The 14061-nt window shown below is 37.2% G+C and overlaps 1 protein-coding gene across 1 annotated transcript in view; it reads right to left on the bottom strand.

Annotated features, from left to right (window-relative positions):
- Positions 1-14061, bottom strand: part of MTREX (Mtr4 exosome RNA helicase) — a 133687-nt gene that overhangs the window by 94813 nt on the left and 24813 nt on the right. The window contains exons 6-7 of the mRNA XM_060092888.1: positions 3664-3838; positions 2248-2338 (exon numbers count right to left, since the gene is read on the bottom strand). Coding sequence (XP_059948871.1) covers positions 2248-2338; positions 3664-3838 — 266 coding nt within the window. The remainder of the gene's footprint in view (positions 1-2247; positions 2339-3663; positions 3839-14061) is intronic.

The raw sequence follows: 14061 nt of genomic DNA, 5'->3' as shown, positions 1-14061 counted from the left end.
GTATTTTTACTTTGTATTTAATTTTTGATAGTTTGTTTAAGATGTGTCTCAGTGCGTCTCTCTTTGGATTTATCCTGATGGTACTCTCTGTCCTTCCTGGACTTATTTCCTTTCCCATGTTAGAGAAGTTTTCGACTATAATGTCTTCAAATATTTTCTCAATCCCTTTCTCTTTCTCTTCTTCTGGGACCCCTCTACCATTCGAATGTTGCTGCGTTTAATGTTGTCCCAAAGGTCTCTGAGACTGTCCTCAAGTCTTTTCATTCCTTTTTGTTTATTCTGCTCCCTGGCAGTTATTTACACCGTTTTATCTTCCAGCTTACTTATCCGTTCTTCTGCTTCAGGTATTGTTATTGATTCCTTCTAGAGTATTTTTAATTTCAGTAATTGTGTTGTTCATCACTGCTTGTCTGCTGTTTCGTTCTCGGTCCTTGTTAAATGTTTCTTGTATTTTCTCCATTCTGTTTCTGAGATTTGGGATCATCTTTACTATCATTATTCTGAATTCCTTTTCAGGAGGTTGCTTATGTCATCTTCATTTATTTGGTCTTGTAGGTTTTTCCCCTACTCCTTCGTCTGTAACATATCCTTTTGCCATTTCTTTTTTTTGTTTTTTTGGATGGGTGCTGTTGTATTCCTGCCTTAGTGGTTGTTGGGCCTGAGACGTCCAGCACTGGAGTTTGCAAGAAGTTAGATGAGCTGGTTCCTAATGCTGTGATGATCACCTCTGGGAGGCCTCACTCCTACTGATATTCCCTGTGGTCTGAGGTTCTCTGTTAGTCCAGTGGTTTGGACTTGGAGCTCCCACCACAGGAGCTCGGGCCCAACTTCTGGCCTGGGAACCAAGATCCTGCAAGCTTCGTGGTGCAGTAAAAAAAAAAAAAAAAAAAAAAAAAAAGAAGAAAGAAAGAAAGGAAAAAGGAGTAATACAATATCAAGAATAAAAAAGAAAATAAAATCAGAAAGATAAAGGTATATTAGGAAAAATAAAACTATAATTGAAACAGCTGCAACAAGGTAAAATAAAACCACAGCAGAAGGAAAAAAGGGGGGGGCGCAACAAGCCATAAGGAGAGATCACTAACAAAGTATAAAGAATAAAATAAAATTAGAAAAATAAAAGATTAGGAAAAATAAAAATATAAAAGAATCAACAGCAATGAATCAACAATGTAAAACGGAACACCAATCTAAAAGGAAAAAGGAAAAGAAAAAAAAAAGGGAAGAAAAAACAAAAAAGCCTTGGCTATGCAGGAGTTGTTTAGGTAGGGGGTGGAACTTAGGTAGTGGCAGGATTTAGGGTGGGGTGGGACCTAGGCGGGTGGTGGGGTGAGCGTGGGGCGGGGCCTGAGCAGAAGGGGAGAGGCAGCATGTCGAAAGGAGGGCCTCTGGAGTGTGGGGTTCAGGAGTTAGGAGGTAGGGCCCTGACTGAGGGTGTGTGGGTAGGATTTAGGCCCAGCTCATTGGAGGGATTCTCCGAGTGTAGAAGTAGGGCCCTGGGTGGGGGTGTAGTGGTGGGGCTTGGGCTGTGCGCTGTAGATGGGAGGCTCCGAGGGCAGAGTATTAGGTCCGGGAGCCCAAAATGCTTCCTGCTACCTAAGTGGACAGGGAAAGCACTGGCCCCATTCCCTTCTGTTCTTTCGTGAACCTCCCCCACTGTCTCCCCTGGGGTCTCCCCCATTGCCACTGGACCCTTAATCGTGGGTAGGTCCTGCTGGGTGCAGGAACTCCTTCTCTCCCCCAGCCACCCCTCAGGGGTGCCATCCCAGAGGTCCAGCCTTTAGTTTTGCTCCCCCTTTCCTCCCCACCACTCCCTCAGGACCCACGTGGCTGGAGGGAGACTAGGTGGGCAGAGGATCAGGCCCGGAATCTCAACAGGTTCCTGGGGGTCCAACTGGGGAGGGGAAACCTGGCCATGCTCCCTTTTGATCCAATGGTTCCCCAATTTCCCCCGTTGGGCATGGGATCCTTTCCCCTCCCTAAGCTGCCCCTCAGGGATGCCAGTCCCATCCTGCCTCCACTTCTCCTCCCACTTCACTCCCCCCACGCCCCACATCCTACACGGTCACTGGGGTTTCCTCCTGTCCCTTAGGTGTCCGTGGTCCCCCACTGGTACCTGGTAGGTGCCCTAGTTGTGAGGAGGCGCGAATTCCGCATCCTAATAGTATGCCATCTTGACTCTGCCCTACCTAATGCCATTCTTAAATAGAATACATGCTCACATCTCAACAACACTACAGAATATACCTGAATCTCTCATGTAATGAATTTCATCAAATATGACCCAAGCAACTTCTCGCATAACTTCAGAACCTCTGTACAGCATACTTCTCAAAATCTAAAGAAAAAGGAGAAGATTTAGCAGGATTCTGACATACCAAAAGCTCTTCTATCTAACAAGAAATTTTGGATATTCTTTTTTAACAGAAAGATTAAAATAATTTTAGGGAGGGCTTCCCTGGTGGCACAGTGGTTGTGAGTCCACCTGCTGATGTAGGGGACACGGGTTCGTGCCCCGGTCCGGGAAGATCCCACATGCTGCAGAGCGGCTAGGCCCGTGAGCCATGGCTGCTGAGCCTGCATGTCCGGAGCCTGTGCTCCGCAACAGGAGAGGCCACAACAGTGAGAGGCCCGCGTACCACAAAATAATAATAATAATAATAATTTTAGGGAGATACATATCTCTTAAATACATAATATTCCCTAAATCCAAAATAAATGACTTCTCAAGTAAGTAATCAGATATAATCCATGGAAAGAATTATCATCTCCATATCCATATATCTTGAAAAAGAAGCCACTTCCTTGCATGTACAGCGCTTAACCCAAGACCTACACTTGCTAGAATACAAGAATAACTTAAAGTTATCTTCTATCTAACACAATGGATCTTATACTGTTATCCACTTTTTCTACCTCATCTTACCAATATGAATACTTTTTAGCAACTGTTATTCTGATTTCTGAGTTAAAGAAATCTTCCACGGATGGAACAAAGTTTTGAGAATGGAAAATAAACTTACTTTAGGCACCAAGATGAAACGTGAGCAATGCTTTTGGGTAACTCTAAAAGTCAGAAGCTAATTTATGCTCGCTAGTGTACCATGTCTTTGTAGAATACAATGATATAATTCAATCATGTACAAAAGTACTTAGTAAAGACAGCTAATAGTGTCCAAAATGTAAGATGTTACAAAGATTTGTAAAACTTAACTGTGATTATGGAAAGAAGCTAAACATAACTGGGCATTTTTTAAAAAGTTAGTTATCTATTTGTATCAACACTCAGATACAGAAGAAAAAAAAATCACACAGAACAAGGAGCTACTACATATTCGAAACTATGTACTGAAATCCTTGAAATTATACAAAACCATCAAATTATTTTCATGTCACTGACAATACACCTTTAAAAATATTTTGTGAAGAAAAAACTGCATCTATATTATGACAAATAACAGAAATATTGGTAATTTACAACTAAATTCAATTATTAGAACTTGTTTTAAGATGAACTCTATCCCTTTCAAGTAAATCTACTCAGACAGTAAAATGTAACATTTTTATCGATATAGAGCAAGTAATAAAACATTAGCTGTTTTAACTGAATAGCCACATTAATTAAAAGGAAAATTAATTTAATTGAGACACGATATAAATTACCTCTGTGGTCATAACAAGACAAGATGCTGTAGGATTAATAGTAACATCTCCAGTCATCAGACCAACATCTTGAAATTCTTCATACATTTCACGGTATTTCTGGTTACTCAGGGCCTTAATTGGGCTAGTAAATATTACACGCTGTTTTTCCCTTAAGGCCAATGCAATGGCATATCTAAAAATGTGAAAACAAATAAGAATAAAGAATTCACAAAACCATGTCTTTAGAAGTATGTGATTTAAAAAATTCTATTCATACATAAATTGTGTTCAAACTTTCCCTAATTACGTATCTTAAACAGACTTTGCAGAATATTAATGTCTTATTCTATTTACTTTCAAAAAACTATAATAATAGTAATAACGATGATAAATGTGAAGAACAGTGGTCTAAATGAATAAAAACGTTTTAAACTCTGATCTCTTGGAGTTAATGTAACTTAATTACTAATACCAATGGATTACTAATGGTTATTACCCTATTTCTTGGAAGGAAAACACATTTGTTTCTCTAGATGGGCCTCCAAAAGTTTACAGAGCCTCTGCCTGTCAATTTATACATACACAGAGTATAAATACTTAGGAAACACTGGAAAATGAGTTTTTCTGAGTTTCACAAATAAGTTAACACATATGTATTCTCTCCCCACACATATTAGTTATCAAGTCTGTCCTCTGTTTGTTATTTTAAATAAACAGTTCTGACCTTTTTTTTGGTCAGCAAACTTTTTCTTTTTTAAAGATTTATTTATTACTTAAATTTAAAATTTTATTCTTGGCTGTGTTGGGTCTTAGTTGCAGCAAGCAGGATCTTCACTGAGGTGTGCGGGTTTCTCTCTAGTTGTGGTGTGTGGATTTTCTCTTCTCTAGTTGTGGCATGGAGGCTCCAGGGCGCATGGGTTCCAGAGTGCATGGGCCCTGTAATTTGCGGCACACAGGTTCTAGTTGAGGCGCATGAGCTCGGTTAGTTGTGGCACGCAGGCTCAGTTGCCCTGTGGCATGTGGGATCTCAGTTCCCTGACCAGGGATCGAACTCACAACCCCTCCATTGTAAGGTGGATTCTTTACCACTGGACCACCAGGGAAGTCCCATCAAGTCTGTCTTTGACTGGAAATTAAGGCAGGTTCCAATAGTTCTTCTGCAGAGATTAATAGAATGCAATATAGTTTTTCCTTTTTGAAGAAAATTCAGCAGAGTTAAGTATTTAAAAATAGACCATGAAATCAGAACTAAACTTATTAGCAGCATGGTAGATCCTCCTTATTTAAGATACAGTTCCTATCCACAACAGACTTATAACCTATTTGGGGAAAAAAAATATGGGATTTCCCTGGTGGCACAGTGGTTAGGAATCCGCCTGCCATTGCAGGGGATACAGATTCGATCCCTGGCCTGGGCGGACCCCAGAGGCCGCGGAGTGACTAGGCCTGTGCACCACAGCTGCTAAGCCTGTGCTCTGGAGCCCATGAACCACAACTGCTGAGCCACGTGCCACAGCTGCTAAAGCTCACGTGCCTAGAGCCTGTGCTCTGCAACAAGAGAAGCCAACACAATGAGAAGCCTGCGCACCTCAATGAGGAGTAGCCCCTGCTCGACGCAACTGGAGAAGGCCCGCACGTGCAGCAACAAAGACCCAATGCAGCCAAAAATAAATAAATAAATAAAAATAAATTACTTAAAAAAAATTTATCCCAACCATGCCCCCAGTGAAATAAACAATTAAAAAATTAAAAGTTGTCCAAACACGATCAAATATGAATAGTAAGAGACATACATGAAAGAGAAAAGAATATACAGATGCTACAAAAAAATTAGAAGATATAAAAAGAAACAGGAAAGTGATCAATACTTAAGAAAAAGAAGCAGTCACGAGAAACTGAGTGGGCCCAGATGCTGGACTTAGCAAAGACTTCAAAGAAGCTATTACAAACATGTCCAAAAAATGTAAGGAAACCATGTTCTAAGAATTAAAGGAAATAGAACAATGATTCAACAAATAGGCAATCTCAACAGACACCTGAAATTATAACAACATAACCAAATGAAAACTCTACCGATGAAAAGTACAATAATTGAAATGAAAAATCCACTAGGTGGCTCAAGAGCAGATCTGAGATGGCAGAAGAAAGTATCTAAATATGAAGATAGATCAACAGAAATTATCAAATCTAAAGAGAAAAATAGAAGAAAAATAAACAGACACTCAAAGATCTATGCAACAACCTCAAGTGTCCAAATATAAGTTCCAAACTGAGAAAGACACAAGATAAATATATGAAAAAATAACAATAAAAAAACTTCCTAGTTTTGTTTTAAAAAACATTATAGACACCACAAGCACGATGAACCCAAGCAGGAAAACCTTTGGAATCACACCTAGAAGTAGAGTCAAACTGCTGAAAGTCTTCAAAGCAGCAAGAGAAAAACAACTCAAAACATACAAGAGAATACCATTAAAATTAAGGCTTCTGACGGGAAATAATGGAGTAGAATGAAACAATGTCAGCCGAATGAGTATCCAATGTTGAAAGAAAAAAAACTGTCAACCAAGAATTACATATTCGGGCCTCCCTGGTGGCGCAAGTGGTTGAGAGTCCGCCTGCCGATGCAGGGGATATGGGTTCGTGCCCTGGTCTGGAAGGATCCCATGTGCCGCGGAGCGGCTGGGCCCGTGAGCCATGGCCGCTGAGCCTGCGTGTCCGGAGCCTGTGCTCCGCAACGGGGGAGACCACAACAGTGAGAGGCCCGCATACCGCAAAAAAAAAAAAAAAAAAAAAAAAAAAAAAAAAAAAAAAGAATTACATATTCAGTGACATTATCCTTTCAAAAATAAAAGCAAAATAAAGACATTTCCAAATAAAAACTGAGTAAATTTACTGCTAACACATCAACTCCAGAAGAAATATTCTTAAAAAATTCTTTAACTCGAATACAGAGAAAAGTATAGTTCTAAAAATGATATATATGTGGGTAAATACAAGACTGTATAGGGTTTGTGCTTCTCTTTTATTCAATTAACATTTTTAAAAATATAAGACTGTTTAAAGCAAAAACATTATTTTAACATTGTATTACACTGGATGTATAACATATAGTTGAAATATGTGTGACAAAAATAGCAGAAAAAAAGGAGGAAGAAATATTAGAGCAAGGTAACAATATTTTACAGAAATTGTGGCTGTGATTTAGTTAAAAATGTATACTGTAAGCCCTAGAGTAATCACTAAAAACATAACTCAAAGCTAAAAAAAAAATCAACAGAGGAATTAAAATAGTATACTAAAAAATATTTGTTAAATATAATAGAAGCCTGTTAAGACATGAGACACATAACTGAAAAACAACAAAATCAACCACATCAGTCATTAAATCAAATTATTGAAATCATAAAGTATCTTCTCCAACCACAAAGAAATTAAATTAGAAACCAAAACAGAAGGGTGTATGGAAAATCACCAAATGCTTGGAAAGTAAACGTAAGAGGAAACCAAGAGAAATTAAAAAATGAATTGAATTGAAAATAAAATGTAACTACCAAAATTTATGGGATGCATGTAAAGCAGTACTAAGAGAGAAAATAATAGTTTTAAACACTTACATTAGACAGGAAGAATAATCTAAAATCAATCTAATTCCACTTTAAGTAATTCCTTGATAGACACAGATTACCAAAACTGGCTCAAGAAGAAAGCAAACTGAGTTAGGAATTTAAAAATCTTCCCATGAAGAAAAGCCTAGGTGGTTTAGATGGCTTAATTAGTAAATTCTGTCAAACATTTAAAGAGAAAATACCAAAACTACACAAATCCTTTCAGAAGACAGACCAGGAGGGAACACTTCCCAACTTACATTATCAGGTGAGTAATAACATGGTATCAAACCTAGACAATGACCTTGTAAGAAAAGAAAATTACACACCAAAATCCCTCATGAAGATAAGATTCAAAGATATTCCAGAAGAAAATATGTGCAAACTGAAACTGGCAACATCATATAAGATGATCATCTGCCATAAACAACCAGGTTTATTTCAGGAACATAAGGATGGTTTAACAAAAAACAGATGTAATATACCACATTAACAGAGTAAAAAGCAAATACCATATCCTTGTCTCTATAGATGGAAAAAGGATTTGATAAAATACAATGCTTCTTTTTTAATCTTCAATACACTTATTTTTCCCAGCTTTATTGAGATATAATTGACATGTAACATTGTGTAAGTTTAAACTACACACTGTAAGATTTGTTACACATATATACTGTGAAATGATTACTATAATAAGGTTAATTAACATCTCCATCACCTAATTACCTTTTGGTTTTTTTCTGGTAAAAACATTTAAGATCTACTCTCTTAGCAGCTTTCAAGTGTATAATACAGTATTTTAAAAGATAATAACCATGCTCTAAATTAGATCCCCAGAACTTACTCATTTTGTAACTGGAAGTTTGTTTCCTTTGATCAGTATCTTCCTACTTCCTCCACCCTGTCCACCCCAGCCCCTGGCAACCACCATTCAACTCCGTTTCAATGCGTTCAGCTTTTTTAGATTCCATGTGAAAGTGAGATCACACAGTCTTTGTCTTTCTCTGACTTATTTGACTTATAATGCTCTCAAGGTCCATTCATGCTGTCACAAATAGCAGGATTTCCTTTTTTGGATGGCTAAATAATTTTCCATTGTGATCAACAGTGTGTGTGTATATGGATATAGACAGACAGATAGATATCACATTTTCTTTATCCACTCATCTGTTGAGGGACATAGGTTGTTTCCTTGTCTTGGGTATTGTGAATAGGAATGCAGGTATCTCTTTGAGATACTAATTTCATTTCCTTTAGATATATATCCAGAAGTGGGACTGCTGGATTATACTCTATTTCTAATTTTCTGAGAAACCTCCACACTGCTTTCCATAGTGACTGTACCAATTTATATTCCCACAACAGTGCACAAAGGTTCCCTGTTCTTCATATCCTTGCCAACGCTTGTTATCTCTCATCATTTTGATAATAGCCATTCAAATAGGTGTTTTAAAATTTTTTTCATTTATTCCCAACTGAGAATAGAAAGGAACTTCCTCAACCTGATAAAAGGCACCTAGGAAAAAACTATAGCTAATATCACACTTCATGGTGAAACACTGAATGTTCTTCCTTTAAGATCAGGAACAGACAAGGATAGCTACCATCACTACTACTATTCAACAATGTACTGGATATTGCCAATGCAATAAGAAAAAGAAACTAAAGGGATAACATATCAGAAAGAAGCAGCAAAAACTGTCTTTATTCACAGACAATATGCCCACCTATGTAGAAAATCTTATGAAACATGAAAGTTACTAAAACTTGTTAGTAAGCAAGTATATTAACAAACTGACAAGATAAAATATCAGCATATAAAAATAAACTGTACTTCATAAGTCAGAAACACATATATATGGAATCTAAAAGATAAAAAAAGGTTCTGAAGAACATAGGGGCAGGACAGGAATAAAGATGCAGACGTAGAGAATGGACTTGAGGACACGGTATGGGGGGGAGGTGGAAGGGTAAGCTGGGACGAAGAGAGTGGCATGGACTTATATACACTACCAAATGTAAAATAGATAGGCTAGTGGGAAGCAGCCGCATAGCACAGGGAGATCAGCTCGGTGCTTTGTGACCACCTAGAGGGGTGGGATAGGGAGGTTGGGAGGGAGATGCAAGAGGGAGGAGATATGGGGATATATATATAGCTGATTCACTTTGTTATAAAGCAGAAACTAACACACCATTGTAAAGCCATTACACTCCAATAAAGATGTTAAAAAAAATTAAAAAATAAACTGTACTTCAATATACAAGTCACTAACAATACAAATATGAACTTAAGAAAGAATGCCATTTGCAATAGCATGAAGCAATAAAATACTTAGAAAGAGATTTAAGAAAATGTAAGACCTGTACACTGAAACTACAAAATACTGCTGAGGGAAATCAAAGAAGATGTGAATAATGAAGAAATATACCATGCTCACGGACTGGAAGAGTATATAACAATGTTAAGATGAAAATTCTCCCCAAATTAATCTATAAATTCAACACAATCCCTATGCAAGTAGTCTTTTTTGGTAGAAATTAACAAACTAATCTTAAAATTTTATTGAAGAATGCAAAGGACCTAGAGAAGCCCAAACAATTTTCAGAAAGAGTGAAGTTAGAGGACTCTAATTGCCTAAATTCAATACTGACTTTAAAGCTACAGTAATCAAGATAGTGTGGAACTGGTATAAGGATACACACAGAGACCAACAGAATAGGAAGTCCAAAACCAAATCCATACAATTATAGTCAATTCACTAGTAATTCAATAGTCAATTCAATTCAACGGTAATTCAGTGGAAAAATAAGTTTTTCAACTAGAACAATTATCCACATACAAAAAGATTAATTTAAACCCCCTTTACCTCACATCATACATAAAAATTAATTCAAAGGAAATCATAGCTCTAAGTGTAAGAGCTAATACTATAAACTTCAAAAAGAAAATATAAGAGGTCTTCCCTGGTGGCACAGTGGTTGAGAGTCCGCCTGCCAATGCAGGGGACACAGGTTCGTGCCCCGGTCTGGGAAGATCCCACATGCCGCAGAGCGGCTGGGCCCGTGAGCCATGGCCGCTGAGCCTGTGCGTCCGGGCCCTGTGCTCCACATGGGAGAGGCCACAACAGTGAGAGGCCCGCATACCGCAAAAAAAAAAAAAAAAAAAGGAAGTATAAGAGAAAATATTTGTGATTTGGGATAGGCAAAAATGTCTTAAGTATTGACATCAAAAGCATAATCAATCAATCCATAAAAGAAAAAACTGAGCTGAACATCAAAATAAAAATCTTTTGTTCTACAAAAGATAACATTAAGATAGTTTAAAGAATTATTTATGATGCAGTAAGACCAACATCTCAATTTTAAAAATCAGTGAAAGACTGAAATAGATATTTCATTTAAGATATATAAATGGATATTTCATTTAAGATAAGCACAGGAAATTGATACTTAACATTTTTAGTCATTGTAGAAATTCAAGACCACTATGAGACATTACTATATACTCACTAAAATAGGTATAATCAAAAAAGATAATGACAAGAGGTGGTAAGGACACAGAGAAACTGGCACCCTCATCCATTATCAGTAGGAACACAAAATGGTACAGTCACTTTGGAAAACAATCTGGCAATTTACTGAACAGTTAAATATATATTTGCCATAAAACCCAGCAATTACAGGTACTACCCAAGAGAAATAAAAACATGTCCACACACAGACTTGTACATGAATGTTTATATCAGAACTACTCACAATGGTCAAAAACACAAAACAACTCAAATGTCTATCAACTGAATAGGTAAATAAAATGTCAGGTATCCATAAAATGTAATACTACTTATAAATAAAAGGAAATGGGGGCTTCCCTGGTGGCACAGTGGTTGAGAATCTGTCTGTTAATGCAGGGGACATGGGTTTGAGCCCCGGTCTGGGAAGATTCCACATGCCATGGAGCAACTAGGCCCATGAGCCACAACTACTGAGCCTGCGCATCTGGAGCCTGTGCTCCGCAACAAGAGAGGCCGCGGTAGTGAGAGGTCCGCGCACCGCGATGAAGAGTGGCCCCCGCTTGCCACAACTAGAGAAAGCCCTCACACAGAAATGAAGACCCAACACAGCCAAAAATAAATAAATAAGCCAAGCACTTAAAAAAAAATGAACTAGTGATATATGCAACATGAATGAACCTCAAAAATGTTATTCTAAACAGGGAAAAAAAAAAAGACACAAAAGACTCCACATTACATGATTTCATTTACATGAAACTTCTAGAAAAGGCAAAACTATTTAGACAAAGCTGATGAGTGTTTGCCTAGGGCTGGAGGTGGGAGTAGGTTGAAAGCAAACACACGTAACAAAACTGTATGTATGGAAGTCTAAAACTGGAGAGGGTTGCACAGCTGTACAAATTTATTAAAACTCACTGAACTGTATACTTTAAATGGGTGAATTTAATAATATTTAAATTATATACTAATAAAGCTTTTAAAAAAAGCTTTACATAAAATAAAAAAACCATCAGGGCCAGAAAACTACTCAATTACATAGATAATCTGGTACCAAAATGTTAACCCTAGCACCAGATGTATAAATAAAATATTGTACTTGCTACAGTTAACCAGCTAAAGCTGGAGTTTACCTCAAGTCCTTGAATCCCTAGGGGAAATCTTTATCTGAGATCCATGAACCACTCCCTGAAATTATAAAATATGGTATGTACGTAAAATATATACCTCATCACATTTTTTATTGAGTTAAGATTCATACAACATAAAATTAACCATTTTAAAGTGTACAATTCAGTGGCATTTAGTACATTCACTATGTTGTGCAACCACCACCTCTACCTGATTCTGAAACATAATTCTCATCCTTCCAAAAACCCCATACCCATTAGGCAGTTACTTTTTGCTCCCCTCCTCTCAGCATCCCCTGGCCTCCACCCATCTTTCTGTCTCTAGGAATTTACCTGAGATATTTCACATAAATGAAGTCATACGGGATATTTCACACAAATGGAATCATACCTACTGAGTGAGTCTGGCTTCTTTTACTCAGCATGTTTCTGAGGTTCACCCACACTGTAGCGTGTATCAGTACTTCACTGATGTTACAGCTGGGTAATATTTCATTGTACAGATAAACCAGATTTATTTATCTATTCATCAACTGATGGACTTCTGGGTTGTTTCTACCTTTTCACTACTGCGAACAGTGCTGCTATGAACATTCATGTATAAGTATCTGTGTATCTGTTTTCAATTCTTTGGAGTAATATACCTAGGAGTGGAATTGCTGAGTCATATAGTAATTCTACATTTAACTTTTTGAATAAGTACCAGACTGGTTTCCACAGCAGTCCTCACCAGGTTTTCAAAGGTGTCTATAAACCTGGTGAATTTCTTAAACATCTCTTTATGTTCTCCTAACCCAGAGTATGAGAGCAGGTTTCAGCATATACATGAAAATTTCCCACACTGAAAATCAGTCTGCTTTTGTAGGAAAAATGAAAACAAAGTTACACTACTGCCCAGAATCCTAATGACTATATATGTTGCCTTTAAATGGATAATGCACCAAACTATTGTATACTTTTCTAAGTGAGATAAAATAATTGAACTAAAAATAGTCAAACCTCTTCTATATTTGTGCCTTAGGAGGAAACCACCTTTTGACTTCAGCACCTTCTGAAAAGTGGACCAATAAAAAAATTAGTCCTACTCCACTGGATAGAACTAGGGCAGTACCTGACCATAATGTGTTTGAATCTCGGAAACAGATCAAGACTAATCTACAATTGGCTGATGCCATTAGAATGATAATCTAAGATCCAAAGCTTCACTTGTCTAACTCCCCTGCAAAGAGAAAAATTTTGAGTTACACCTAAGCCAAGGTCTAGAAAGACTAATATACAATAACCAGATAGGCCCTGACTATCCCAAAGGACAATATTCCAGAACTCATGAAATATATCCACCATTATGCCAAGGTAAAGGCAATGATGAACAGGGAGAATGAAGCCATTTTTAAGTTTTCTTCCTCTATGATCTTCTTTACTCTTTAGGTGATCACTGTTAAGAATACCTAATTCAGCTGCTCAATAGGAAAGCTGTAGTTTCTCCATAATGAAGAATAAAATATATTATAAATTATTAATAGTTAACCCGAAAACTCAAATTGATTTTCGAAAAGATGCCAAGATTGAGGGGAAAAAATAGTCTTTCAACAAATTCTGAGACAACTGGATATCCATATGCAAAATAATGAAGTTGGACCTACAAAAATAAAAAACCCTCAAAATGGATCAAAGACCTAATATAATAGCTAAAATTACAAAACTCTTAGAAGAAAATATAGGTGTAAATCTTTGTGACCTTGATTAGGCAACGGTTTCTTATAAATGACACAAGCAACAAAAGAAAACAGATGAACTGCAGTTCATCAAATTAAAGACATCTGTACCTGAAAGGACACTCAAGAAAGTGAAAAGATGACCTACAGAATGAGAGAAAATTTTTGAAAATCATATATCTGACAAGGAACTAGTATCAGAATACAAAACAACTATCACAATTCAACAAGACAAACAACCCAATGAACAAGTTAAAAAAAGACTTAAGCAGACGTATCTCCAAAGACATAAAAAGGAGAAAGAGCACATTAAAAAATGTTCAATATCATCAGTCATTAAGGAAATGCAAATCAAAACCACAATGAGATATCACCTCACACCTGACAGGATGGCTATCATCAAAGAGGCAAGAAACAAGTGTTGGTGAGAATGAGGACAAAAGGGAACCCTTGT

The sequence above is a fragment of the Mesoplodon densirostris genome, chromosome 3 (assembly GCF_025265405.1).
Source record: "Mesoplodon densirostris isolate mMesDen1 chromosome 3, mMesDen1 primary haplotype, whole genome shotgun sequence".
NCBI classification, from domain to species: Eukaryota; Metazoa; Chordata; class Mammalia; order Artiodactyla; family Ziphiidae; genus Mesoplodon; species Mesoplodon densirostris.
The sequence above is the reverse complement of the archived record's forward strand: the minus strand, read 5'-3'. Positions and strand labels throughout refer to the sequence as shown.